The sequence below is a fragment of the Pseudopodoces humilis genome, chromosome 9 (genome assembly GCF_049639895.1).
Source record: "Pseudopodoces humilis isolate 2021_Gansu_Grassland_sample_001 chromosome 9, ASM4963989v1, whole genome shotgun sequence".
NCBI classification, from domain to species: Eukaryota; Metazoa; Chordata; class Aves; order Passeriformes; family Paridae; genus Pseudopodoces; species Pseudopodoces humilis.
Window position 1 is genome coordinate 18,140,457 of NC_142208.1, and position 27,378 is coordinate 18,167,834.

The 27,378-nt window shown below is 40.0% G+C and overlaps 2 protein-coding genes across 2 annotated transcripts; both read right to left on the minus strand.

Moving 5' to 3' along the window:
- Positions 1-7,381: 7,381 nt before the first annotated feature.
- Positions 7,382-10,624, minus strand: GDF2 (growth differentiation factor 2). Its single transcript, XM_005520579.2, has 2 exons — positions 10,192-10,624; positions 7,382-8,527 (listed from the first exon to the last, which is right to left on the minus strand). The coding sequence occupies exons 1-2, from the start codon at positions 10,535-10,537 to the stop codon at positions 7,587-7,589; spliced, it is 1,287 nt and encodes a 428-aa protein (XP_005520636.2). The 5' UTR covers positions 10,538-10,624; the 3' UTR covers positions 7,382-7,586.
- Positions 10,625-15,532: 4,908 nt separating this feature from the next.
- Positions 15,533-26,858, minus strand: GDF10 (growth differentiation factor 10). The gene is made up of 3 exons (XM_005520580.3): positions 26,546-26,858; positions 20,678-21,585; positions 15,533-16,406 (listed from the first exon to the last, which is right to left on the minus strand). Exons 1-3 carry the CDS (start codon positions 26,841-26,843, stop codon positions 16,215-16,217), a joined length of 1,398 nt encoding a protein of 465 aa, XP_005520637.1. The 5' UTR covers positions 26,844-26,858; the 3' UTR covers positions 15,533-16,214.
- Between the last annotated feature and the right edge of the window lie 520 nt (positions 26,859-27,378).

Here is a 27,378-nt window from a genome sequence, read left to right on the forward strand (position 1 = left end):
TGTGTGAGTGGCCTAAATGATGCCTGCCACTCATTACTTTCAACTTACTGTTCAAAGGATGTTACAGATGTTATATACAAGGTGCTAACAGCCACCTCATCTTACTCAGAATGTAACACATAGATGAATTGCCATGAAGACAACAGAAAGGAGACAAGAACAGACTGCAACTGAGTATTTTTAATCAGTGTGCCAGATATCAGCTTCCATAACTAAATGAGGTCTATCACTGCTAAACTCTTTACAAGTTTTTCCATAGTATTTAAGGAATTATTTCCACAGATGAACAATATTCTTCTCCAGTGAGGCCTTACCCGTAGAGGTTAAAAATCACAAAATAGCACTTTCCTGCCTGTGATTGTTGTATAATTGTAAAATTATGAAAAAGAACCTTTTCCCTATTTTCCTGACATTTATTCTGCCTTTTATCACAGTCTACAAAGATTTTTATATCAGAAGTGCTGGAAACTGTAGTTGAACTTATGAAGCAAAGATACTGAGAAATATATACAGGATTATTACTAGATAAGGCAAAGCCCCAGAGCTCAATTTCTTTCTCAAGTTATGCACATTCATTCTCATTACCACATAAAAACAAAACCATCTTCACAATGTAAATGTAAGATTAATGTTTTTTTCCAACATGCACAATTTTAAATGCTAGGACAGGGGGGAAAACTATTTTTCCTCACTGAATCTGTTCAGTAATCTATTTCTATTGAAATTCAATATGAATATTCAGTATGGATTTCTGCTCAGTTACAACAGATTTCTGAATTCAATATGACATGACATTCACTGCTACCTTGATAATTCTTTATAAATGATATTGGAAGGTAAGAATCTTTTCTGTGTGGTATGAATTCCTCAAGATTTGGAGAACTATTTGCTTACTTGTTTTGAGGCACATATAGCTTAAACTTTTATCAAATATATTGTTCAATGCAAGTCTGTTCATTGAACTCTGAATAACCAGATCCGAAATGTAACTCTACCATCTATTCTAATTTATAATATAACTCAAGCCAAATTCTTATTTTGATTTTAGTTTTGAGCAGAACTAAATAACTAAGGCCTAGTTTTAGCTTTTATAGCTCATAAAACTTTATGATCCTTTAAAATCTGTCCACAAGTATTTCATTTTCTGACTTCCTGTGGGTATGAACTTCCCACATGCTCTGAAAAGTGGTATTTTTTTATCTGTCCCAGACTAGTCTGCATGCAGAGTCTGCATTACTCAGATCACGTGCTAAAAATCTTCCATAGGCACAAGATTAAATGTTTTGCTGTACATTATTTGCTTTTTATATTCTGCTCCAATATTCCCCAGTTCCCATGTGCAGCTGGCGATCCTATTATTCCCTCATCAGATTAATGTAGGTATTTGGTCACTGACAAGCCGCAGTAGCAAGAGGCTCATCTGAAGGTGGCAGCAAGAGCACCTTTTTCACTGGCAGAGATGCCAACAGGATAAAGGTGAAATTTGGAATAAACTGTTTTTGGGTTTAGTAAAGTCTTCTAATACAGCCATATTTTAAATTATAGGTATGAATTAGAATTAATTCATAATTAATTAATTTAAAGGTGATAGCTGGCTTCCAAATACTGAGAGACAGAATTTATTAGCTCAAGCACAGGACCACACTAATGAAATATTTAATGCATCCAGGACTTCAATAAGTATTTCTAGACAAACCTTCACTGCCTTTTATAGATGTACAAGTCTGGGTCAGTACTACTTCATAGCTGTCTGTGACTGGATTGCATAGGCATGGTCTAAGACTCTCTATTCTGTTCTGTCCTTGTACTGTTTGGTACAAAGGAAACCTTGTTCCTGAGTAGGCTTTCAAGGTCCTCGAGAAATAAAAACAATAAATAATATCGCCATTAGATTCCTTTCTAAAATGCCAAAAGAAGTAATGTTAGATTTTTGTCACAAGGTTTTCCAGTTTTTATGCCATACAAACCTATATAGATTAATATTAAAGTTGGAAGTTTTCTTTCACATTATATTGATATTGAGATATTTCCTTTTTATGAAAATTTCTCGAGGACAGAAATTTTATTCTGAGTTGCTTATCAATTACATTTATAATAAGAAAAAACTTAAATCCAAAATGTGTTAGATTTTCGTTTTCTGTTAAAATTCCCTTCCCTTCCCTTCCCTTCCCGCACCTTCCCTTCCCTTCCCGCACCTTCCCTTCCCGCACCTTCCCTTCCCTTCCCGCACCTTCCCTTCCCTTCCCGCACCTTCCCTTCCCGCACCTTCCCGCACCTTCCCGCACCTTCCCGCACCTTCCCTTCCCTTCCCGCACCTTCCCTTCCCGCACCTTCCCTTCCCGCACCTTTCCACACCTTCCCTTCCCTTCCCACACCTTCCCTTCCCTTCCCTTCCCTTCCCTTCCTTTTTACAGTTATCAAGAAAAAGAAAAAGAATGAGAAGATGATTTATATTTTTAATGTAAGACTGAGTGGGGGTAGAAAAATGGTATTCCCATTTTGAAATCTCTCTAATTCAGCCAGGAACAGGTGGAGAGTCATCATAGTTTATGGAGCACAGCTGCAACAAACTCATATTGACCAGCTCTGCTGAAGAGATGAACTACTATATTCTAGATAAGATACAGGAGGTCATCAAGAATATGCATTTAAAATACACAACCTGACCTAGTTCAGAAACATACTTTTGAACGTGCAGTCCCTGAAGAATTGGTATATTATGTGTTTGCATTATATTGTCTGTATTCTCTACATCCCACATTTTGGATAGGTTTACATGTTTGTTCAGCATGGTACACCAGAGTTAGCCAACCATAAAAAATATTGAATATTAAATACTCTATCAAGCCCTCCTACCCTGGGGTTATATTTGAAACAGTGAGAGGTCCAGCCACCCACAGAAGGCTTTGTTTAGTGGTCATCACAGATGGCTGCCCCCAAACCGATCTGATTCCTGCAGATGGTTCAGCTGAGGGCCTGACGCCCCTGAAGACTCGTCCAGGCTCTCCTGCCTGCCCTTTAGCTGGGCCCTTTAGCTGGGCAGCTGGAAAGGACCGGGTTTCTCCGCGGCTGCTGGACCAGAAGCTTTGGTTGCCAGCCCAGTCCGAGGGGCCAGGCCGCCGGGACGCTCCCCCCGCTCCCTCGGTGCTCTGGGCTGCTGTCAAGGCGTTTGTGAGGGCTGATGGCGGGTGCGCCAGGCTCCGGCCAAACCAAACACCTCAGCAAGGGGGTGAACACAGCCAGTCCCCTTTGCCAGCGCTACACTGAAGCGATTTTCCTGTCAGGCTTTCAGCTGAATTATGACTGATGGTCCAGCAGAAGCATTAAGGAAGATGGCCGAGAAGAAACAGGTGCAGCTTAGAAGGACAACATGTTTTCGGAGGCAGAAGCCAGGGAAGACAGGGCAGTGGGCCAGCTTGGAGGCACAGAGAGGGTGAAAGAGGCTGTGGGCAGCCCAGAGCGAGATGGCAGGAGACACCTGTATGCCGAGAGGCTTTAAGACGGGAGGGAGAGTAAGAAAATGTGTGGGAGCGACACTGGCGTGGGGAACACGGGGGGCGCCGCAGCCCGGAGACGGCCCGGAAGGAGCACGGACACTAGAGAGCCCGGCCCGGCACCGAGGCAGCGCCTGCAGAAAGCGCAGATGGCTGAGGGCAGGCCAAGCATGGCTCCGAGGCCGCCCGGGCGCTCCAGTGAGGGCCGGGGCGGCGCGGAGAAGGCGAGCCCCTCGGGCAGGCACAGCGTCCCGCTTGGCAGCCTGACAGCAGCGCTCCGAGCCCCCGGGGGCTGCCGAGGGACCTGCCCTGTGTCTGACCTCTGAACACACTACAGATGTTACGCTGGGGAGTTAACACGGGAGAAGGGACGTGCCCCGTTTGCTGTTCAGAGCAGCCAGAGAAGATGCGAAGCAATCCCGCAGTCCGAGGGCAGACATTGCTCACTTACTACGTTGGCTTTGCCAGTTTGGTATGTGTTCCTTCCTATACCTTGCAACTCTTTACAGTAACAAACCAATTCAGTGCTGCCTGTGAGGAGTTACAGCAAGGTACTGATATTTTCCTGGAGTTCACAGCCTGTGGAGATGGGGACCTCCATGGTGCACGGCCATGCATCTGTGTGCATTACCTGTGTGGTAGAGGCCAGGCTCTGAAGAGGCTGGAATCAGCTGTGCTGGGAGAGTGTTAACCATGTTGGGCAGAGCTGTGTCAGAAATGATGGGTTTTCTTGAGAGACCATCTAAAATGTTTTATTCTGAACATCAGGAATTGTTAATTTAGCTTAACATTCCTGTATTGACAGGATCTTTACAGTATAAAGGTATCTGAGCAGATACTAGCCAAACACCTCTAGATTCCCATAAGGTTATTGTCTCTTCACCTGTAGAAAAGAATAGTGAAAATTGAGACATTTTTACTTTTAGTGACTGTTGGTTCTGTATTAGGTTGTGTCAGCTGCTCTTCTGTGTTGGGACATGGCATGGAGGAGTGGGTGAGATCAGAGAACATTGTGTCTGCTGTGTACACAGTCAAGGTGGGAAGCTATGTAAAAATAGCACCAGTTGTATCTTCTGACCACCTTCCACCAGGTGGTTTATCTATTCACACTGAAGTGCTACAGGTTAGCATTAAAATTGGCTGTGGAGTCAACTGGTGAGTCTGATGTTACAGGATTGTTACACAGATGGGTAACAGGCCTGAGAAGGAGGACAGACATCAGCCTTGTGTTTATGTTGAACAAATAAGTTTTTATCTTAACTGTTTAACTGTTTAACTGTTTAACTTTGAACACCACACCCAGCCTGCTCTTCAGTAACTGCTGGTCAACATTCATAATCCAGTGATGAGAGAGGGGATTCTCAGTGTCCAGTGGGACCCAGCTTGAAGCAGGGGCAAGATGCTTACCTGTTCTTCACAGCCTGTGGACTCTCTAGAACCATCATGACCACCTGGCTGACTTGTTGCATCCCAAAGCATTTGAAACCTGAGAGATCTCAAACAATTCTTTAAAATTAAATGTGCAAAACTACATAAATCAAGCTGCTAAATGTAAAGCCAAACATCAATTTGACATGCACTTCAGCCAAGCTGAAGATGGTAACAGCTGTAGTCACTACTGGGTTCTCATTTTTTCTTGACCCTATTCATTATCCTATGGAAAGATTCATGTTTCGTTTCGCTACCATGCCAACCAAAATGCTAAGCCAATGGACATAGGATTGTTAAAGCTGGCAGGAAGTTCAATTGATTTTTTTCATTGAAATATAAAAGCAACTTCTAGTCCAGTTATGTGATGGAATCTGTAGGTCTTCTCTGGAATTCTGATAGCATATCTAGAAGCTGAGGTTTTGAGCCAAAAATGGTTTGAGGTAATTTTTTTCCCTAGCCAAATAAGGGAAGTAAAGATCAGTGTTTGACTTCAGAATGTAACACCCCACCCCCAGCTCCCCCCCTGGTTCTTGAGAATTTCTCTCTCTGAAGGTTTTTCCCCTTCCCCATTTTTTCATTTAATTATGGACGAAGTCCTGTATTCAGTGAAGTCAAAATATAACTGTGACCTTGTGTTTAGATAACTGGAGGGCACTTAGCTACAATTACATTGACATGAAGGTGAATAAGTCTTCTAATGTGATTACACCAAGTGTATGATTGGTTTTTTCTGTCACTTAAGAGAACTTTTGCAAAATATTGGGAGCTTAGGAGAGAGGAACAAAATGAGGAGAGAATACAGGGGATCTGGCAGGAGGAAGACGTAACAATCACTGTAAGGTGACAGAAGCCAGTGGTAAAATGATTACTGCTGTAATCATCCCCAACTGCTGTGGGAAGCTTAAGAGGTTAATGGCATGCAGCTAGGGATGTATGGAGTTTGCATGGACCCAGACCTCAGATCTGATCCAATTGCAGAGCAGTTCTAAAGAAAAAGACTATAAATCAGTTCAAAAATTCTAGTGAATCGTGCTTTGTGCTCATGGTTTGTGATCTAACCAGCAGTTCTTGATGGAATTACAACTGCCCTGCTCCCACTCACCTGCTATTTGCTCTGTATTAGGTTAACAATAGTAAATAAACCGTGTATTGGATTTCAAGCTGACCTGTTCATGCCAAATGAATTCGTCTTGCCCACAGGCTGTCCTAATTAAAAACATATGTATCGATTTAAATTCTGTTGCTTCCGTACATTAGGGTACTGTTTAGATTTTTTGCCTCATCAATGTTCTTTACCTTTTTGAATCGATGTGTAGTTTGTTAAGGATTTGGTTCAAAAGAGTTCTCAGGTAGATATGTGAAGGAGTAGTGTGTGTCCTGTGTGTCAGGTAGGTGGTGAAGGAGTAGAAGTGAGGTGCACTATGGTGATGTTGTATACCTGTCACCTGCAAACAATGGAAGACAGTTTGTCCTTTTACAGGCAAAACCTCCATTAGCATCAAAGGAAATTTACTTTAATTGCAGAAAAGATTGGGTCCTTTTTTAGTGAAAATACAACTGAAGTCAGAAGAATGATAGTATGATGGTATATTTCTCATACAGCAGTTTAATATGACACAGATAGAAGTTTTCCATTTTTCCCAGACTTCTAAGGAGTGAAATAATTTTGTATGTAAAATAGATATGTAAATAGAGTTCCTCCTAAGAAGAAATTTAAAAAAAAATCAGAACCTCATGCCAGACTCTGAACCACAGATTTAGGCCTCTAAATAAGCAGCCTGGGCTTTTCAAAAGTGCTGAGCTCTGCCAACCCCCACTGCTCTTAGGATACAGCTTCTAAGGCTGGACATCATTTGGCTGCATGTTCTTGCAAAGAAATACTAAGAATATGCAGTGGGTCAGAGTGGCTCCTTATCTTTGTGCGGCGATAAGGGCTGCTGCTCCTCCTAGGAAACAGTGTCTTAGAAGCGGAAGGCTGCACTTCTTATCATTCAAGTATGTGCCAGAAAGGGGTAAAAATAGGGACGTTGAGGATAAGAAAGTTGAAACTAAGGCACCTGCTACCCACAGAAGGAAACTTTGGAATTAAATAAGTGAGAGTCTCTTCTGTTTTGAATACTGCAAATCTTCACTTATAGGAACAAATAATTTGCCTGTAAAAGCCTCTGAGATTACTGATATGAGAAAAGGCTTCCTGGATTTAGTTTCCTGACTTTATCATGCAGACAACATTCCATTTACTGAGTTTTACCGAAGTTGAAAATGTCAGAGTTGACTGAGAGAATTAGATTTCAAGAGCTCTTAAACTTTTGCAGGACATCCTAAACCCCCATTGAAAATCCTCTAGTTTGTGATCTAAATACAGTCAATTAAACAGAAAGTTTGAAATAAGGCATTGACTGACTGTCACCAGATAATGCATAGTTCATTCAATCTCACAATATTTTAATCCAGTATTCATTTTGCCATGATATATAATGCAGGCTATTTACAATGATTGCCATTCTTTAAATGCCAATTTTCCCTTAAAACAAGCAGCAACAACAACCAGCCCCATACCCTGCTCCAAACATGGTTTGCAATGGTCTTCATTTGCATCACTATTGTACAGATTTACACAGGACAGAAAAACTCCTATTCTTACAGATTCTGCCTTGTATACTACCTGCAGCCACATTCTGCCACTTTCATCCCTTCATAGTTATATATCAAAGTGGGCACACCAGCATCATCCTTGTAAAGAATGGAGATTGAATCCAGTTTGGTTGGAACACAACAGGCCTTGGAGGCTTTTTTTGGATTTTGGAGATGCACCAAAGTTTGGACAATAGCATGTTTAGTTGGGGTGACATTATCTGTCAGAGGGAAGAAGCAACCTCCTTTACACTCAAAAGCCTCATAATCTTTTGGTGCAATGATCCAGGAATCCCAGCCAATCTCTTCAAAGTTCACATGGAGGGAAGTTCTCCTGCAGTGGTTGGCTCCAACGCTTCTCTTGCTTCTGGAGGAATGCAGGTAGGATCCAGTGATGGCCTTTTCCTCTCCCAGCTGTTCTTCTTCAGATGAGGTTTTGTTCTTCCCTAGTTTCTTGAGCATGCTTTCCTGTTCATGAACAATCATCTCGCGGAGCTCCACTTTGGTCTCTTTTGTCCCATTGCTGCGGTCATTGGAGAACACTATTAACAGGGGCAGATTTTTAGTGTCAGGGGTAACACTGACATCCAGCTTCCCACAGGTAAAACCACTCAGAGCTTTAGTCTCTATAACAACCTCTAGCTTATTTTTAGTCTCCAGTTTGTCTGCCCTAACCCATCTTTTCACAGCGCTGGACACTTCAAACATCTTCCAACCACATTCCTGGATATTGTGGGAGACAAGGAAAGATTTGGTACTTTCTGGGTTTTCCCAGTGACCATCATCTAGAACATCATAAATTACCATGTTGCCTTCCAGCCTAGAGAGAGAGCCAACTTCCCTGTGACAGGAGATATAAATTCTCAGTTCAGCTCTGGTGATTTCCTCATAATGTGGAATAGAGATGTTGAAGAACAAAATGTGTTTCTGAAATGGGTTTTCTTCTGATGAATCTAAAGAAACAACATCTGCAATAGGAAATTAAAACATGTGGTTACAGTGCTTCTGTGACTGTCCAAGTAACTTGATTTTGAAAGACTTTAAAGCATATATATTGGGGATAAAATAAGAGCATGGTAACACAGCCTTAAAAAAAATAATCCTGTCTTCTGGCCAAGTTTCAAGGGCAGAGAGTGAAAAGAGGAAATGGAAGTCCCTAGTGTTGGTAGTATTTTACTGTGATTGCATAGCCAGGTGAGTGTGTGAAGGGAAGTATAAAGAAGGTGCCTAGAACAAACTATGGATGATGCTGGGCAGTATTATGCACATAAATAAGGCACTTGCAGAGTTTTCAGATTTAGCAATTTGCTAAAGATATTTTTACACAAAGCATTTGTAAAAATACCAATGATTTCCTACTCTTATAATCGTGCATGGGATGAACTGCTTTAATATATATGTGTTTATATATATGTGTCTTTAAGAACTGGCTGTGCTGAGGCTTTTGTTGTTGTCTTCAGATAAGTTTGAAAGCAGCTTAGACTGGGAGTTTGGGGAAACAGAAAAGTTTCTGAAAGTCCTGAATTGAAGCTCTAGTGTCTATCTGAACTGGGACGTAGTGATAAACAGCCTTTCATGCCCACATCCCAGACTATTCCAGGCTGGACTCCCTGAGTTTGTGTGGATTTGTTCACCCTTGTTAGTTGTCTACAAATCTTCGTGCAGTGCCAGCAGCTCTACCATGGGAGGGGCAGATATTTGGCTGGAAGATCAGATAGGTAGTGGTTAAAAGTCATCCCTGATGTTTAATGCTCAATGCAAACTAACTGCTTAATCATGACTGGATTTTAGGGCAGTTTTAATTGGCTGTTGCTGCTATTTCTTCAGATCATTTACCCTCTAAAGTAGTCAGAGGGGAGAGTGAGATATGGAAACTATAATCGTGGTGCTATTTTTGAGATTTTTATTTCAGGATCTAGGGACACTAATTTGGGAATTTGGAATTCTCCCTAGTGCTGTTACCTGTGTATGTCTATTTTTCATATAAACAGAAATTTCATTTCTCCCTGTTTCATTTTTATAATTAGGAGTGCACTTCTAGTTTTTTTACTGCCTGATGGATCTTTTAAAAGTCTGTTTAATGTTTCATAGACAGAGATCTTGAATTTTTTCTGTTCATGACTTATATTTATTTCCATATAAATCTTTGTCTAATCCAGAATTTTGGAGGAGCAGTGCTGTTCCTTGCTTGGAGCCAGTGACAAATTTCTCAGTTGGTTGCTGTTGTTTTTAAATATGTACAGAGCCCACCAGAAAGAAAAGCTCTCTAGCATCAGTCTCAATTATAGGTGATCAAAAACTTGCCTGCTAACATAAAAACTCAAACCAAATATCTAGGATTGCCTAACATGCTTCATGTAAACCTTGTTATTTGGTGCATTGTCTTCAATCATTTGAGAAGTGAATATTGTACAGTGAAAATATCAAATAAGAAAATGAAAGGTAACTGCATTTTTTAAAGACTGAAAGAAACTATGGAGTAAGAATTCAATCCAAAATTTTAATGTTTGATTTCTAAAGAATCTGTGGAAATTAGGAAATCTGTTTCCTCCGAACTTCAAAAGAATCTGACTATTTACTATTCATGTACTTCTTTAAAAATTGTAATCCACAAATTGAGGACTTTTCCTACCTTCAGTACTGAAGCTCCTTACAATATTGGATGCAGGGATGGAGGACTTGTCTGCAGCATATCTGTTGTATAAATCAATCATGAACTGTGGTGGTTCTTCTTTGGTCTTCACTTGTGAGGGGACTCTTGACAAATTCAAACTCCGTAGTAGATCCATCTTCATATTCTCCAAGAAAGATTTGAAGTTGAAATGGGTCTCATCTTCTACTTCCCCAGGATCATGAAAGTGTGCATCAGACTTTCCCATAGCTGATAGCCTGCTCCAGTCTTCCAAAGGCTTGCCTCTTGTCAAACAAGCAATGATGTTAAAAACAGACAGTGCAGCTAATACACCAAAACAATGCATTTCTTCTGTATTTAGTTTCTGGTGGAGAGACAGGAGGACAAGGGTATTTTAGCTGATTGCCAGTCTTGTTTCAATACAGACAGAGGAAAGAAGATGTAAGGCAAACAACTGGAATGCACTTTGCAAATCACTTTCTTGTGTTCTTTTTGCAGTCTGCCTCAAACCCCAGCCTCTTGTCAGTTGTCAAGCAGATTGGTCGTACACTTGTCCTTATCAGAGTCATTGATGCCATGCTTCAGCTTCTGTTATCTAGCAAAGCTCTTAGTTAATGAAGATTCTGTAAACATCTGACAAACACATGTGGCTGGTGGGAAGGACATTGTATATTGTAAAGAATCCACATTTCACTTTAGGGTCATCTTTTGCTTAATTACATTCTTCTATCATTTCCTTGCCAACACAGAGAGAAGCTTTCTTAGGGATGCAGAAGTTTGCACTGTTTTCAGCAAGTCTGGAAAATACAGATCTAGAACAAAATCACTCTATTAGCTACTAGCAAATAATACCTCACAAATCTTTTATACGTTCCCTTCACATACAATCAGAAAATGCCCATTAGTTTGATGGAGACCTATGATTCTGCAAGACATGATCTCATGACATTACAAGCAACCTTAAAACTTCTCTTCGTTTATCAGCCAAGGGCTATTGTTTGTACACAGTGAAATATCTGTTTTGTGTCAAGTGCTTCATGTTGTTTGCAGGCTTTTCCATTTTCAGTTTGATTCCTTTGTGTATGGGAATTTAGGCTTGTTTTTATAGTATCTTATGTAATATATTTCATAGATTTATGATGGTCAATCCAGGCCAAAAACAACCAGCCATTTTTTCAGCAACCTCAAAATGAAGACAGAACTAGGCCTTCCAAGACCACAGGGAAAGTAAAAAATCCTTTTGAAGATACAGATTATCTCTGAAGATATTGTGTGCATTAGAAGAACAGGCCAAGGCAAAATAATCTCTCATAATACGGAAAAAACCCCAGGTTTATTTATTTTAATGAATGTATTAATGATTTAATCTAATGATACATAACTGCTTTTTCTGTACTATTAATGCATCATTTTTTCTAAGAACTCAATTCATGCTCTAGGCATCCCAAAAACTGAAGAGTATTATGAGCTTTCACATTAACAAAAATCTCATTGCAAACATGTGGTCAAGATTTTGCCTTTTTTGGCCATTCCTCTTGGTTTTTTTAGCAGTAGATACACAGCATTTGGAGTGATCTGAGACTTCTGCAATGCTTGCTTATTGTGTTTTCAAGTGATAACTTGAATCCAAGATCCTGGTTAATTATGATCCTAAGACATAAAGTTAAAAAGGATTATTTGGCATTGATCCTGATCTCCTGCATAGCAAGAGTTATATTTACTCAGGCCCTTTATATTTCCTACCTATATGCAGAGTCCAATTACTTTTGTTTGGCTAAACATAACTTTTTTAGTGCCAACAGACTTTTTCTGAACATGTCAAAGAATCAAAAGTTTCTTCACTTTTTGTAGCCAAAAGATTATCACCTACAGCTACAAAACCCTTCATGCCACATTAATTATTTCATTGTGCCCGACGTTACCTTCTAGACAGGAATTCTTGTAACGTTCTGGCTACTTTAAGGAATCTCATAGCATTGGCATTTTTTCCCTATCGAAGTTCTTGCACAGTGTAATCAAGTTACTTCTCAGTTTTCTTTCTGATAAACAGATTGTTCTTTTTACTAACAAAAGACATTTTCTCTCCGTGTTTTGGTTTCTTTTTTTGTGTCTCTTTCAAAATTTGAATGTCTTCTTGAAAAGGTGAACCCTAAGGCTATACATAGTTTTCTAGCGGTAATCCGCCACATGCCACATGCAGAAATAAAATATCCTTTCTTTATGTGGTTCACTGCTCCAATGTCTATATTTCCAAAGCTTTCACTGGCTGCCATTATATAGCATCATACTGGATGCTCAAACTGCATCACAGATACATGGCAGCCACAATTTTTTTGTATGAATTTCAAGGGTCTTGAAGTACAAGCAGTCTTGTACTCAGTAGGAGCAGCTTCTATTCTTTGTACCTAGGTACCTGAAGTTCTGCATCTGTCTACTTTAAAATTAATTTTAATTACATGAAGTGCAGTTAGATCAAACGATCTATATAAATGCCTCTCTCCTCCTGCAAATGCTTTGGAGGTTGCTATATACAGACTCTAGGTTCATACATGAAGGTGTCAAATAGTGTCAGGCCAAGTGTCAGCTTTGCAGAAACTTTACAATGAACAGTTTAACTCAGTGGAAATTCCTTTTGAAAGCTGTTCTTTGAGGTTTGGCAGTGAGACAGATTTTAATTAATGTGATACACATTACTTACACAAACACATTAATATTGTCCAGTGGTTCATTTTAATTATGCAGCCTCGTGCAAGTGAATTGAATACTCCACAAAAACCTAGGAACATTGTAGCTTTTGCTTTTATCCCTGGCAATTAAACAGTGGCCTGAAAGAATGAAATTGAATTTGTTTTAGAAAAAAAGGTTTTAACATTTCACTGGCTAGTATCAGCTGTTTTCATGTTTTATCTGTCTTTACTCATACCATTTTCTTTTAGGATTAGTTAGTGGAATTATCTTGACCTGTTTTATCTCTAGTAACTTTCTTTAGAAACTTATAAGATGTTCAAAGAAATAAAAAGTTCTGTTGGAACCAAGACAGTAGGGGTATCAGCTCTGGCAGCAGCTGTCTCCATTTGTGCCATTTCAAATGCAGAGTTTCTCTTTCCAAAGGAAGATTAGACATCCAAATACCAAAGATCCAAAATGGAGTAACTTAAACCACGAAAAGTGGTTGAAAGCATTTTTTGCATTGAGGAATTGACCAGTACAGCTGAACTCTAAATGAAATGAGCTTTACCAATAAGAGATGTGTATGACTTGTGTAGCAAAGGTATGTTTTGAGAGCAATGACACTTACAGGTGTAATATATATAGTTTTGCCAACAGAACTTTAAATGCAGTTTTAACATCTTAGAGTTTTGTAGGTGTCCTTATGAGTAGCAGTAGCATTTTTTCTTATGTTCTATAGACCTTAGATCACAGTGTGGTATCTCTTGCCATAATAGCTTGCATCATTAAAAAGAATGTTTTTATCCAAGTACTAATTCAAGATATGGCAAATACTCCTTAAGAAAAAAAAAATGCTATAGATGAGAATATAAGCACACTAAGTTAATATGTCAGGCTGTTAAGAGCTAGTGATAAATGAGAGCAAGACTAGACCTACATAAGAAGATAGATTTTTATAGAGAACAGAAATAACATGGATTTAAGATGCTTTGAAAAATGTTAGGCTTATGGCTGTTCTATGGGAATGACGACTTTCTGACAAATTTTAAATGTTTCTTTATACATTAGCATTACTCTGTCAATTGTAGTTCAGTTTCTCGTGACTTATAAAACCACAAAATTGTAATTTTTTTAAGGCAGATCTCTAAAAGCAACATTATACAAAGGTTTTTCCCAAGAGTTCTGGTGTACCTTACTGTAGTAATTTACAAAGTACAAAAGTACTTTGGGAAGAAGAACTGCAAACTTGATCAGTGATCTTTTGTCAGGTGTAACTGGTAGACAGGGCACCATAGAGCTATTTACTTCTTAGTCAGAGCTTTCTAGGAGGAATTAGGAAGAACTGCTGTGAAAGTAACCTTGCAAAGCTTCTCATGCATGCTGAATCTTGCTTTTATGCACGTTAGCAGGAACTACCACATTTACACGCCTCTGTTGTCTGAGAATCTGCACCACCTGAGCATAGAAAATTGGTGGCAGAAGATACCTAGAACCTTAGTAGGATCGGAGCCTTCTAGTTATTTGTTCATCAGAAGGAAGTGCGTTTAATATCCTTCCCTTAAACAAAGCAGCTCTTAATAGGATAAGGTAGTGCCTAAGGTTAGTCTGTTTCTTGAGGAGGAAGCACTCCATGTCTTATAATCTGTGATACTTTACAGACTTCAGATGTTTCTTCCACTGTTGGTTTCTTTATGGTATTGTACAGCAGGTGGGTGAAAATGAAGTATGTGGCAAGTATGTCCTAGAACATGGGGACACTAAGAGGATTGACAGACACCATGATGGGAACACCAGCTCTTAAAAGACTGCTGCAGTTAAAAGGCTACCATAAATGTACCAACAGGGGATTGTGTAGGAGTTAGAGGGATGCAGAGACTTTATTTCTATAAAGACTTCCAATGGAACCACTGCCAAATGTTTCCCATTTTGATGTTCATTGTTTGAAAAGAAAGTTAATGAAAGTTCTGGAAAGAGTTCAGAAGAGAGCTGTGAGAAATTGTTTTAAGGCTTAGAATAAGAAATCAATCTATTTAAATCTTAGCCAAAATGTAACTTGACCCTACTCTCTATACTAAAAATACACAGTGAAAGTATCTTGGATAATAGATAAAAGGGATCTAATGAAATAGGTTACAGTGAGATCCATTGAATTGAAGCTAAAGCTCATCAAATTCAGTCTAGGATTAAGCCACTGCATATGAACAAAGAGCACTAACTTTTGGAACAACTACTTGTAGTCCAGTAGAGATATTCTATCACATGAAATTCTTAAAAGCCAAATTTATGCATGTTTTTCAAAGATATTCCCAAGCTTAAAACAGAAGTTCCATAATGCATGGTGCAGAAACTGCTGAGCAAGGTTCTTTGATCTGTGCTATGCAGGAGGTCGGTCTGGATGATCATAGTATTTCCTTCTGTCTTTAATCTATTGAAGTGCATTATGACAAGCTTAACATGTATTTACTAGTTTCCATCTAATTAACAGAATGCAGGGGAGTGCATTTATAGAAAGACAATCAAATATTTTTAGATACTACTGTACCTTTAATTTATTAGCTTTTGTTAAAAGCATGTAACAATCTAGAGGATATAAAGCATAATTTACAAAAATATAAATCTTGGTTATTTTATTTTTAGTATTTCAACATACTACTATATTGTATGTGTTATTCTGAGAATATGTTTAACAACCTGAAATTATCCAGCAAACCAAAAATGTGGGATATTACATGTCTGTTGTAGAACAAATTATATATTAAGGAAGGGCAACCAAAAAAGACTATATTAACATATTGTTTATATGAAAACTTATGCAGTGAACTATACTTGCATCCCAAAGAAAATATACTTTTTAAGCCTTTTATTACAGCATTTTTCAGTATAAATATGCATATTAAGAGTATGAGTGTTTTAGGCAAAAATCTTTGATTTGTGTACAAAAGTGATATTCTAAAATAAGCCTGCCTTTGCAAGTTCACTTCCCATGTTCTTGGTTAACTGCAGAGATAAAATAGTCAGAAAATAACATAAAAACATATTTTAGTCCTTTGATTATGGAAAAGTTTACACTTAAATTTCTCTCTAAACACCAGGTATCTTGGCTAGGTGGGTTAGGAAGGTATCTGTAGAAGTACTGAATTCCTGGAAGATGAGTATGAAAGACAAACGATGACAGTACGACCTATCCTCCGAGGCGAGCACGTGCATTATTTTAGTGTCTCTGCGTACTCTCTGTAGAGGAACTGGAGACTTGCATTGGTTCATCAACACAAGTGGATTCATTTCTCCTTTACAACTTCCCAGAGCAGTCAGGCAGGATCTGTGGGCCTTGTTAAAGGTGTGTTTGTATGAACTTATCGGCAGGCACAAGTTTCAACTGACATATTGGGATATACCTTTAAAACAACATTTTTGTTCTCATCTAAGAACAGGACACTGAGTGAGCTCATTTTGTCAGGAACGCAGCAGGGTTCTGGGATGCCAGGAATAATTCCTACTGCTTTTACGATGCTCTGAATTGTAGCATGATTTGATGGCCGGACAATCTAGAACAGAGAAGGAAATAGTTATAGTTTCATTAATAAGTAATCACTTTCCTAGGTCAACTTGGAAAATGACAATAACTACGTAGTTTTTTGTTTCTCAATAAACCAAGTATGTCATTGTTTGAATCACAGGGCTGTGCAGCACAGCCAGTCTCACACTTCCAACTTTCCTGAGATGGACATATCCAACAGATATTTAGTGTTCCTTACACTACCTTTTTAGATACCAGAGGAGGGCACTGGTGGCACAGCCAGCAGCCAGAGGCCTGAAGAAAAGTGTCCCTGAATATACCTTCTACATACTGGAGGCAGACATGCAGGAGAAGAAGCCTGAGCTGGGGCATAGTTCCCAGTTACTAGATGCTATGTTTTGTTTTCTTAACCTCTTGTCTGACTTAGCAAATTTGCTACTCCAAGTACTTCCGAAATAACTATCCCTATGTTTCAAAAGAACTTTTCCTCATGTATGCTAACCTGCAATTAATTACTTTTTTCTGGAGTAATCACTCTCTTTTAAAAAAAGAGCAGGGTACTCCAGAAGTAGCATCCACAGGAGAGTTAGTATAGAATAGTCAAAAACCATGACAGAGCCTTTCTGATCATAACTGCATGACAAATAGTTAATAGTTAATTAATAGTTAATACCTTTGCCTTCATCACCAGGTTTTTGTTTTTATTTTCTTCCCATGGGCTAGCCTCAAATGGGAAAAAGAAAAAACAGGCTGGGGGGCTGGGAAAAGTATGAAGTGAGGATTCACAGCAGCTTTGCATCTATAACCTGTTCAGGGCCACAAAAAACATGGTTTTCCATTCCAACATGAAAAGTTATGTAGTCCATGGATAGAACAAAGGAGCTGTGTTTAGGATAATTCTGTTTTGAAACATTTGCATTAAGTGTAACATATCAGCAAGTCAGATTCAAATCTTAACTGCCATTAAGGCTTTCAGATCTTCCTTAACTGAACCATTATAAAGAGTAACTGTGAAATCTGTCCTTGACCCTTCAAGACAGCATCCCTATAGCCAAGTCCCAACAAGTGACCAATCCTGCACAGTGCCTTTCTGTAATTAGCATATGTTAGCATAATTAGCAACAGCTTGCTTTCTCTTGCCCTCCTTCATCTTTAGATTTCAAAACTGTCCACAGACAAGCAGCAGTGAGGTGGTCTCAGCTGCTGTGTGAAGTAAAAATCATTTTCTACCCATGTTGGCCATGTCAGCATATGTGGACAGCAAGAGAGAGACAGGAAGTTTCATGTCTGCAACTGATGAGCATAGAAATTCAGAGAATTAAATCTTCTAGAATCAAGTTCTTAATTTAGCCTTTATGAAAAACCTCCTGTACTCTTCCTAGCACCTGTGTTATTTCATGCTGTTATTTGAAACAAGCACAGATCTCAATGTGCTACTGAAATGCCATTTATTGCCTCTGGGCAGTGGATAGCCGTCATTGCCCTCACAGACAGTTACTGACTTATAGGACTCTTGTCTACTACAAGGACTTACTACTACTACAGGACTTACTGACTTACAGATCCTCAAAGGATCTTCTCCTGCTGTGCAGCCCCTAGTATCTGTAAGTGAACAAAGCCTATCTAGACTGAGCAGCTGTCTCCCAGGACAACACCACTAATTATGTTTCTAATGCCTGAAAGTGGATGCACTATGCACAGAAGTGCTTAGAAAGGAAAATGCTTATGATAGACTTGTACCCTGTATGGAATCTGGCTGCCTGAGCCCTGTAATCACAGCACAGCCAGACAGCACACCCATCCCACGTACAGCCAGGCTCTGCATTTTTCCAGCCCTTCTGGAAACCTGGCATCAGTGTTCAGTGATCATGGGCTAGGCTTCACATTTGACTTTGTCTCAATGTGCTAAAGGAGAAAGTTTGAAATAATTAGTTGAATGCCCAGTAATAATGGCCCTGAGGAAGTGCTAATGTTTTAAATGCTGGCTGCTAAGTTATATACAGCACATCAGGTTCTATGACATGCAGGACTGGAATTTATTTGGCAAATGCAGCATTGCAGCCAGCCATACATATAACCTAGTCTTCCTCCTCACACACCATGGAATAAGAAATTCAGCAGGAAGGTAAGTGAACTTACTACGAGAAGATTTGTACCTAAGCTGTTGAGTATCTATCTAAATCAGGACTTGCATTTATTAAAGTGGATGTGCAGAATGCTGTACTTTTACTTAAGAAAAAAAGTAAACCTACAATGTGATGATACCCAACATGCCAGGCATGTAATTCTGTCTCCACATTTCTTAAGGGGTACTTTGGAAATAAGGTGTCTGTTGTCCATCATAGGTTGACCATATAGATTAAGTCTTTGTGAAGAGCTTTAATATGACCTTTGATACTTTCCTGACTTAGAGCATATATGAAAGAACAAATTTCTCTCTCAGTAATATTTAGCAATTCTTATGCTCTGAACTAAATCTTCATTCATGCTTGTGTCCTCTCTCTTCCTTTTGAAACAGACATTAAAAAAAGCTACACCTTTGAATCTGTTTCTGTTTTTCCCCTCTTAAAAATACAAAGCTAACAAGCAGTAGACCTCTTCCAAAGCAAACTAAATCAATCTGGTATCAAACCTAGAATTCCTAAATCTGTGTATTTGTGATTAGTTTCTCTGTTTTTTCAGTTGTTTTTTTGTTTTACTTATTTTGGTTTTTTTGCATCAAGATATTAGTGAAAGGGAATCCTTGTTAGTTATCAAGTATTTGCTTGTATTTCTAGATAAGTGAGCAATATAAGCTTCTTTAACTATTCAAGCTAGAAATTGATCCTCTCTTCTGACCCTACCAGCTTTTTTGTAGTGCTGTTTTGCTCACAAGAAGCCAGATGTGTTAAATGCATCTTTCTTTTTAAGTGTGGGGTTGTTGGTTGGTTGGGCTTTGTTTTTTAAAAACTTTATGGTGTTGTGTGAATGGTGCATTAGACTGTGAATCTATGGCAAAGGACCCATATTCCCAGGCTCTCTTTCATTTTGGATAAGTTAAATGGTGATTATGTTGCATGATCAGTTTGTATTACAACAACAAAGTGAAGTTGTATGTGAGTCTGTGCAAGCTTTAATTTTTGCCAGACCATGTATCAGTTTATGTACACCAGGTTCAGCATTGGCCAGCTACACAAGAACATGTGGTCTGATTTGTACACCCAATCACCAAGTCTGGATTTCCACTGTTCTTGGACTTAAAATTAGCCCACATGTCTTCCTGAAATTATAATACTTGTTTCAACACAAACATACATCAATCTCCCTGGATGTAAAGTAGGGCAGACCCCTTTTTCAGAGCCTTGAGATTCTGTGCTGTAAAGCACAATCCTTTATTTATGTGCCAAATGACCATATAAAAAATGTCAGTTGAACTAATAATCATGCCATTTGTAGGCAGAATTGCAAAATAATTACAGTTTTTAAATTTGCATGTTATGCAGTGCTTCAGATCTTCCCCTCTGCCATTACTTGAAAGCCTTATAAAATCCTTAAAATTCTTGTCCAACATAGGATTATCAGCCTTTCTACTTCTTGCCATAGAGCAGAGTGGGAGTGAGACAAATATTTGACACTCCACTGGCAAATTTCACACTGGTTCTATAGGAGGAATTCAGTATGCTTACTTTAGGGTGCTAGAGCCAGTTTTGTGGCATTTCTAGAGACATAAGGTAAATCAACTTCTTTGTTCCAGGAGCATTTTCTAACATATTTAGAATTTAGACACACATATATCATCTTAATCAGTATTTTTGTTGTCAAAAGTTAAAAAATACCTCAGTGTAACTACACTTCATTTTTCTTCTAAGGTATTACAGCTTGAATCAGAGATATGAAAATCATATCAGCATATCAGAAATATGCTGATAGAGTAGCTTGTTTTAATATTAGCATATAAAACTTCATACATCTGCCACTACACTACAATAGAGTATTTGGATGATTTTGTGTGTATAACCATATTTTCATAAGCTACAAAGTCTTTATGCTATGGTTTAAATATATTAGATGAGAAATTGTAAGATAAACCTGAGATATTTTTCCTATTCTTCAGATTGCACATGAAGAAAACTGGGAATCTTTTTGCACTCCGATCACTAAGTTGATGGAAACAATATTGTTTAAATTCTTTAGGTCAGGGCAACAAAACACAATGAAAAAAGTAAAAATCTAAAGGAAATTCTAACTGAAGAAGTAGTTGGATCAGCAGAACAGTAGGCCTAGTGTTTGCAAGCTGACAGGAGTAAAAAGGCGTACTACCTTGGGCATTGGAAATTCACATGCACCTGCACAGTAGTAAGCGTCAAATGATTTGGGAGATATGATCCATTCATTCCAGCCAATATCAGCAAAGTCAACTTTCATGTATCTTCTTGAACAAATCCTTGGCTCGTTCCATTGTTTTCGCCTTGCTTTCTTCATTGTTTTCTCATCAAAATTTAGCACCTGAGACTTTTTAAGTGCTTGTGCATTTTCTTGCCCTTTTCTCCTTCGATCTTTGCGTGAGGCTTTTGGTTTCAAGGATCTGTAGGCATTCTCCCATATGTCATGTTTGTTGTATTTATTGTTGCTATAATCGACTTCTGGCAACTCGTTGTTCTGAATAGAGCTAGCGAGGTAAGTATCCCTCCTAACTCGAGTATCAGTAGAAGCATTAGGGGATAGATTTGGGTCCCTGTCATTGGGAGGGAATGGATCATAACGCTGTAGGGTGCCTGCCACACTGTTAGGTTCAGAGATTGCAAGATCGTTGGCATAAACTAATATATAAGGTAAATGGCTGGCAACCTGTTCGGGGAAGCCCTGGTGTTTCTCCCCAGAATCAAGCTCAGCACAGAGAATGAGCTCTCCAGCTCGTTTTGATTCTTTTACGATGTGTGAAATGTCCTTTGCATGCCAAGCCCCTCGCCTTTGAAGAAGCACAGTGAAGTTCCCTTTCACTACTCCATAGGCAGAATTCTGGTGAATGCTTTGAAAAACTAGGTTGAGCGGCAGGACTGGAGGCAGGTGAAGGAGGCGGCAGGATGAGTTCTTGGACCGTTTACAAAACACTTCCCGGTGCCGAGGGCGTTTGTCAGCATAGAAGTGAAAAGTGGCAGCAAGGATCATTTCTGAATCCTGCATGGATGTCAGATTGAAGCAGTACAAGGGCTTCTGGGCCAAGAATTCTGCAAGAGAGCAAGGAAAACATGGATATATATATTTGAGACCAGAAATGATAGTCAAATCTTATTTCCATTTACGTGAATTAACAAGTTTTACTTTTCACTTACATCAAATCATTTATTATAGTGAGCTTGTCACTTCAGCTTAAAACTGGTGAATAAGAAGAGGAAAAAATCTATTTAATAGCAGTATTACAATAACACTGAGAGTGTCCAACATACTGGGCATCTTTTGTACACACAAGGGATAAAATTCTTTCAAGAGATTTTTAGTTCCAGACTGCCTTTCATTCTAGGCAGGCAAGAAAAGCAATCCTTGATTGCATTTCATTTATGACACAGGCTCAGAGAAGCTGTCCGCTTTACCTGTGGCTCAGAGAAATACCTTGCTGAAACCAGTACTAGGAGAAAATTGGTTTACAAGTAATATTTAAGACTGTCTAATCTAAAGCTGACTGCAGATTCCTGAAAGATGTCTGGGTGCTACCTCTGTGGGCAGCAGCTCATCATCTGCAAGTAGTGCAAACAAGATATTTCACAAGGGGTCTGGCAGTAAGCAGTGTGACACATTTTGGGGGTCATTACTCCTCTGATCAATCCTCCTTTCCAGTACACATCATGTAGGAGTTTTGTTTAAAGCACTGTAAAACACATTTGGTTTCTAAGGCTTGTGTTTATATATGTGCTAAGTTAGTGAAAAATGCTATTGAACAGGAGCTGACTCTTAAAATTCAAACTGTTTGAAACAGCTTTTTAGCTAGTTGAACAGTCTGTGCTCAGCTTACATCTTTTCCCTCCTTTTGAGGAAGACGAGCAATTTTACACTAATAACTGCATGCACCATGTTTATTTAAACAGTAGAAACCTCTCTTAGTGTGTTAAAATGTAATCCCATCCCAGCATAAAAAGACAATACCTTAATAGTCTATCATTGTGAAAAGTTGCCTTTGTTTTTTTACTAGCTCAACAGTATATGGGAAAGTGGTGGCAGAACCAAGAAGTGATTCCTGTTATCCCAAGCTCAAACACCACTTAGAATGCACCAAAGGATTACAGTTGGTAAATTTGCATCTTTAATTAAACCAAGTGGACCAACCCTCTGGCAGCCCTGTTTGATGTACCTGAAAATTCTCTGGCAGAAGGAAGTAAAAAACTACCCCAAACCAAACAAAACCAAACAAATGCAACAGCCAGGCTTCCCAGAAACACTTAGGTTTGTTTTTCAGTCCATTATGGATGACAAGCCACAGAAATTTTGGCAATAATAGAAAGGCAGTATCATTAATTGCCACCTGTTGGAACATTCTTCCTTAAAAGTGGTTTCATTTGAAAGAAGGAAATGAATACTGCCACACCTTACTAAATTGTTTGTTACTATCTCCCAGTTAATGCTGGATAGAACTATGATTTGGACTAAAAGAACAGCAGATAAGCATGATCATTAATTGCAAATCCACACAGGCAGTCTTGGAGTATAAATGTTCAAATATGCAATTTCCTTCTACACCATGTATATTTTGTTCTTGATACAGTGAAGTGGAACAGCTTGCACTGATGTGATAAGAATCTATTTGTTTCTGTCAGTTTAGGACAGGATTCCTATTAGTAAACTTTTAATCACCACTAGTCATATGTAAAGGTGCTCATACTATGAAAAAACTTAAGGGTTTAGATTTTATTCAAGTCTTTGAAGCACAGTTTCACAAGCCTACTAGATGATTTCTCGGGCCAAGGAAGAGAGTAGAACACCAGGCTTTATTATTGCAGAAGGCATGTTTCTAAAAAGAAGTCTATCTACTGGTTTTCTCCAACTGAACTGCATACAGTTGAATTTTTTAATATTTCTTTTAGTAGTAGAATGCTCCAAGCACTATCAGCTGTGTAGTTACTGCTATGATGCACAAGCATTGTTGGGATAGACATTTCAAACACTAGTGTCTTGGGATTTCAGAAGGGAAAATAACTTGTAATGATAGATCAGAGAAAGAGAGGCTGAATTATCTAAAATAATTCTGTACTCTAGGATGAAACACATCTTTCAAAAGTCAAATTTCTTTGTAAAATGGAATAAGAATCTGAATCTGCAGCTACTAAAAATCCAGACATCAGGAAGCATAGACTTGTTACAAATTTAGAAGATTTGGGTTTTGGATGGAGCATATTTTGTATTTCCATATTGCAAAAGTTCACTCAGGCTTTTGCCAACTTGTCAACCACACATTATCAGTCTTGATTTGGTTTTCTTGCACACATGCATTGTAATACAATCTTAATTAAATGGCTGCTATTTTCTCCTTTTCATTAATGTCTTTGCTTTGTTTAGCACAGAGGATGTGTCATGTTCAGGGAATGAGTCTGAGCTGCAAGAGTCAATTTATGGGGGAGTTTCATGGTTAGGCAGTAAATTGCTGCCATGAAGACTATTTCCCATCAATCAGCAATTTAGGTGAAGTTGGACAATAACTTAATATTTCACATTTAGTCACAAACTAATTATGACTCTACTAACTTCAGCCAGTTGGTGCTGTTTTCTAAAGCTACAAAGTTCCCTACAAACTGGAAAGCACCTAAAGAAATAAGAAACCTTAGAAATTAGTTCTTATACTATCTCTCAGCTCCTTATTAAAAAAAATAATGAACCCCTGTGAACACATGTAGGGGTGAGCTGACAGGAGGTGATCAGATGTTTGTGAAGGACTCTTTCTGAAGGGGTGCATACTGCTAGAGGAACAAAACCAAAAAATTGTATTTGGGCAACATGCAAACAGCACATACATTTATATTTCAAGTGCCTCGCAATGAATATGGAAAAATATTACACATTACATAGCTCAGTCAACACCACCTATACTCTCTAAGGAGCAGGAAGGATGGCAATACAACTGGGTGGTTGAGGAGAACTCAGTAATACATTTGGCAAAGGACAAATGTCTGGACCAATATTTTGTATGTCTGAAGCCTTCATCTTGACAACTGTAACAACCCTGATGCTTGAGTGTCACATAACAAACAGCTTTAAGCAGCACCACAGGAACAGACAGTTACAGATTTTCTGAAAGGTATGTGATAAAAGAAGTAAGTCCATTGCTTGAGATAATGAAAATTATTGTGTGTGTAGTCTGTTTTGCTTATTTCAATAGGACTGCAATATTATCCATGTTTTATAAATAGTGGATGTTCCAGGTCTTGTTAGAAAAACACATGCCAATTTCCTCTTTCAGAAGGAAATATTACAATTTCTCAGAGCAGATAAACATGGTGGCAGATAAGGTTCTTCTCTCCTCCCTTATCTTGCATCATTCTATGGTACATTTTAGAGTTTTTATCACTAGCTTGATGAATGCAGTTCAAAATAACAGTGCAGAGGAGATTCTTTATTTGGGAAAGATGGGATCCAGTAAAGACAGTACATAGATGAGACACAGGGGACAGGAGTTTTGGACATAGATATGCCTTATTTCCATTGCAGGGAAAGCCAAGTTAATTTTGGGCCTCTTTGCCTTAGTTGCATGATCAGACAAATGAGTGAAATAATATTGATTTGTATTTGGTCAGCACAGTCTACCTGTGGGTAGAAAACACCACTATTTTAGTGTTTTAAAACAGAATTACAACTTAGGCTACTCTGATGAAAGTAGTGTGTGCATCAGATTTTTTGAAAAATTAAGAAAAAGGATATAGTGCAATTCTTGCCTTGTCCCCAAATCCCTCTTTTAGTCCAGAGCTTTATTTGGGTGGCAGCCAGTATTAGCTGCTCAGTTCACAGAAAAATAAAAGTGAAATGGAAAACCATCCACAGTGGAACTTCCTTCCTAACCCCTATTGTAGCAACTGCTAGCTAATGTTCTAGAGCACGACAATTTATTTTTCTCCCAAATGTCTGCAATTGCTTTACATCATAACTAACTCTTAGATTTTTAGACATTTTCTTTAGCCATTTACTCTTCCATGGAGTTTCCTCCTCCTTGAATATGATTACTTTTTAGTATTACAGTTGACATAGAACAGAAATTAAATTGGGGTGCACAAAAAAATCTGAATTATAGTGCAATATTATAGTAAGCATTCCCTAAAACATTGTATGCTGCATTGTACTCTATACACGAGACTTGAGTGGAGGAGACATAGATGAATGCAAAATCTGCTTTTGTGATTTTCAATCCATCAGATTTGTCTAAATAGAATAATGAATATTTCTGACAAGGTAGTAACAACTAGATTCTGGAAACTGATACAGTTCTTATTTTAAGAACTAAGATCTTAGTTACAGTCTGTAAGTGTTAACCAAAGAAGGAAGTTTTTTTCCAGAAAAGAGAGTTTGCGTTTCCTTTGCAAAGGATAATAAATGTATGGACTATTAACCAGGCAAACCTCCTTTTTATTATTTGACATAATATTGGGATAATGAAAATGTAGTTTTGACACAATACATGTTTCTCCACCCTCATAATCAAGCCAAGTAGAACTGGGGAGAGGGAGGTCGGGTACCTGTCTTCCCAGGTTTAGGCGGTGCAAGGAATTTAAGATGCCGAGCAGTTTTAGGCGGTCCTGTAGGCGGCACTCTTCCAAGCAGAAACTTCTGAGGCTGCGAGAAGAGCCGGGGAGAGGACCAGTGCCTGGAGCACTCGCTACTAGGTTTATCCTACAAGCATTTCGGAAAAGATCTTTTGGCCCTGTGCAATATGCGCTGGGGACGGCGCTTCTTTTGCCACTGGTCTGCATCCACAGGAAAGGAGACCTCCCCAGGGGAGATACTCTCCGGGGAGTCAGGGAAGGTGGGAAGCCGTCCGCAAAGCGAGGGGCGACAGACACCCTGTCCGTGTAGGTAGCAGGGGACCCCCTAGCATTCACCCAGAGTGACACCCCCCGCAGTCAATGACAACCTCGACGCAAACCCGTCACTTTTAAGCGAAAGAGGAGCGAGGGGGCTCCAGCGGTGCTCCCCGCGCCCGGCCCGTCTTACCCGGCCTGGCTTTGAAGCTGCGGACCGTGTTGCCGTCGCCGGGCCGGCTCCCTTCCCGGTTGTACTTCTCGTAGAGCTTAAGCATGTGGACAGCTACCATGTCCTGAGCGATGCTGCCCAGCCCAGGGGGCGGCGAAGAGCCGCCGCGGGGGTCGCGGCCGGGGGCGGACGAGTCCGGGTCGGCCGGCGGCCGGACGGGGCAGGCGGGCGGGCAGCCGGCGCCCTCCCCCGCAGGCGAGCGGCAGCCCCCATGGCCCAGGGCCCACAGCAGGAGGCAGCAGGTCAGGCGGGCGGCCATCGGGGGATGCTGCGGGCGGCCGGCCGGGCGCGGAGCGGCGGCGGCTGGGTCGCTGCCTGCGTCTGGGTCTCCCGGTTGGCCCTGCCGCACCGGGGCGAGGGGGCGGCGGGGCCAGGGAGGAGGAGGGAGGCTGGGGGCGGCCCCCCCCGCCGCTGATGCCGCCTCCGCCGGGCCAATCCCCGGGCCCGGGGGCGAGGAGCTGCGGGCCGGGGGCGGCGGAGCGGGGGCAGCTCCAGGGGTCCGGGTGCGGGGGGACCGCGTGGGGCTTCCACGCTCCCTAAAGCGTAGCGAGAAAAGGATCTGAATTAATTAGCGCCCAGCTGCTGATGAGAGACACATGTCACCGCTGCGGCATCGAGCGCTGCGGCAGGACGGCACCTTGGCTGCCTGCGCCAGCCGGGAGGCAGGGGTGGAGGGCATGAAAATAATGTCTGAAAGATAGAAGCAACAGATACCAAGCTGGGCGGGCAAGCGGTGAGGGGACGGAAGGGTGAGTGAATGGCAGGAACAGCATGACAAGGGAAGGGTGCGCATA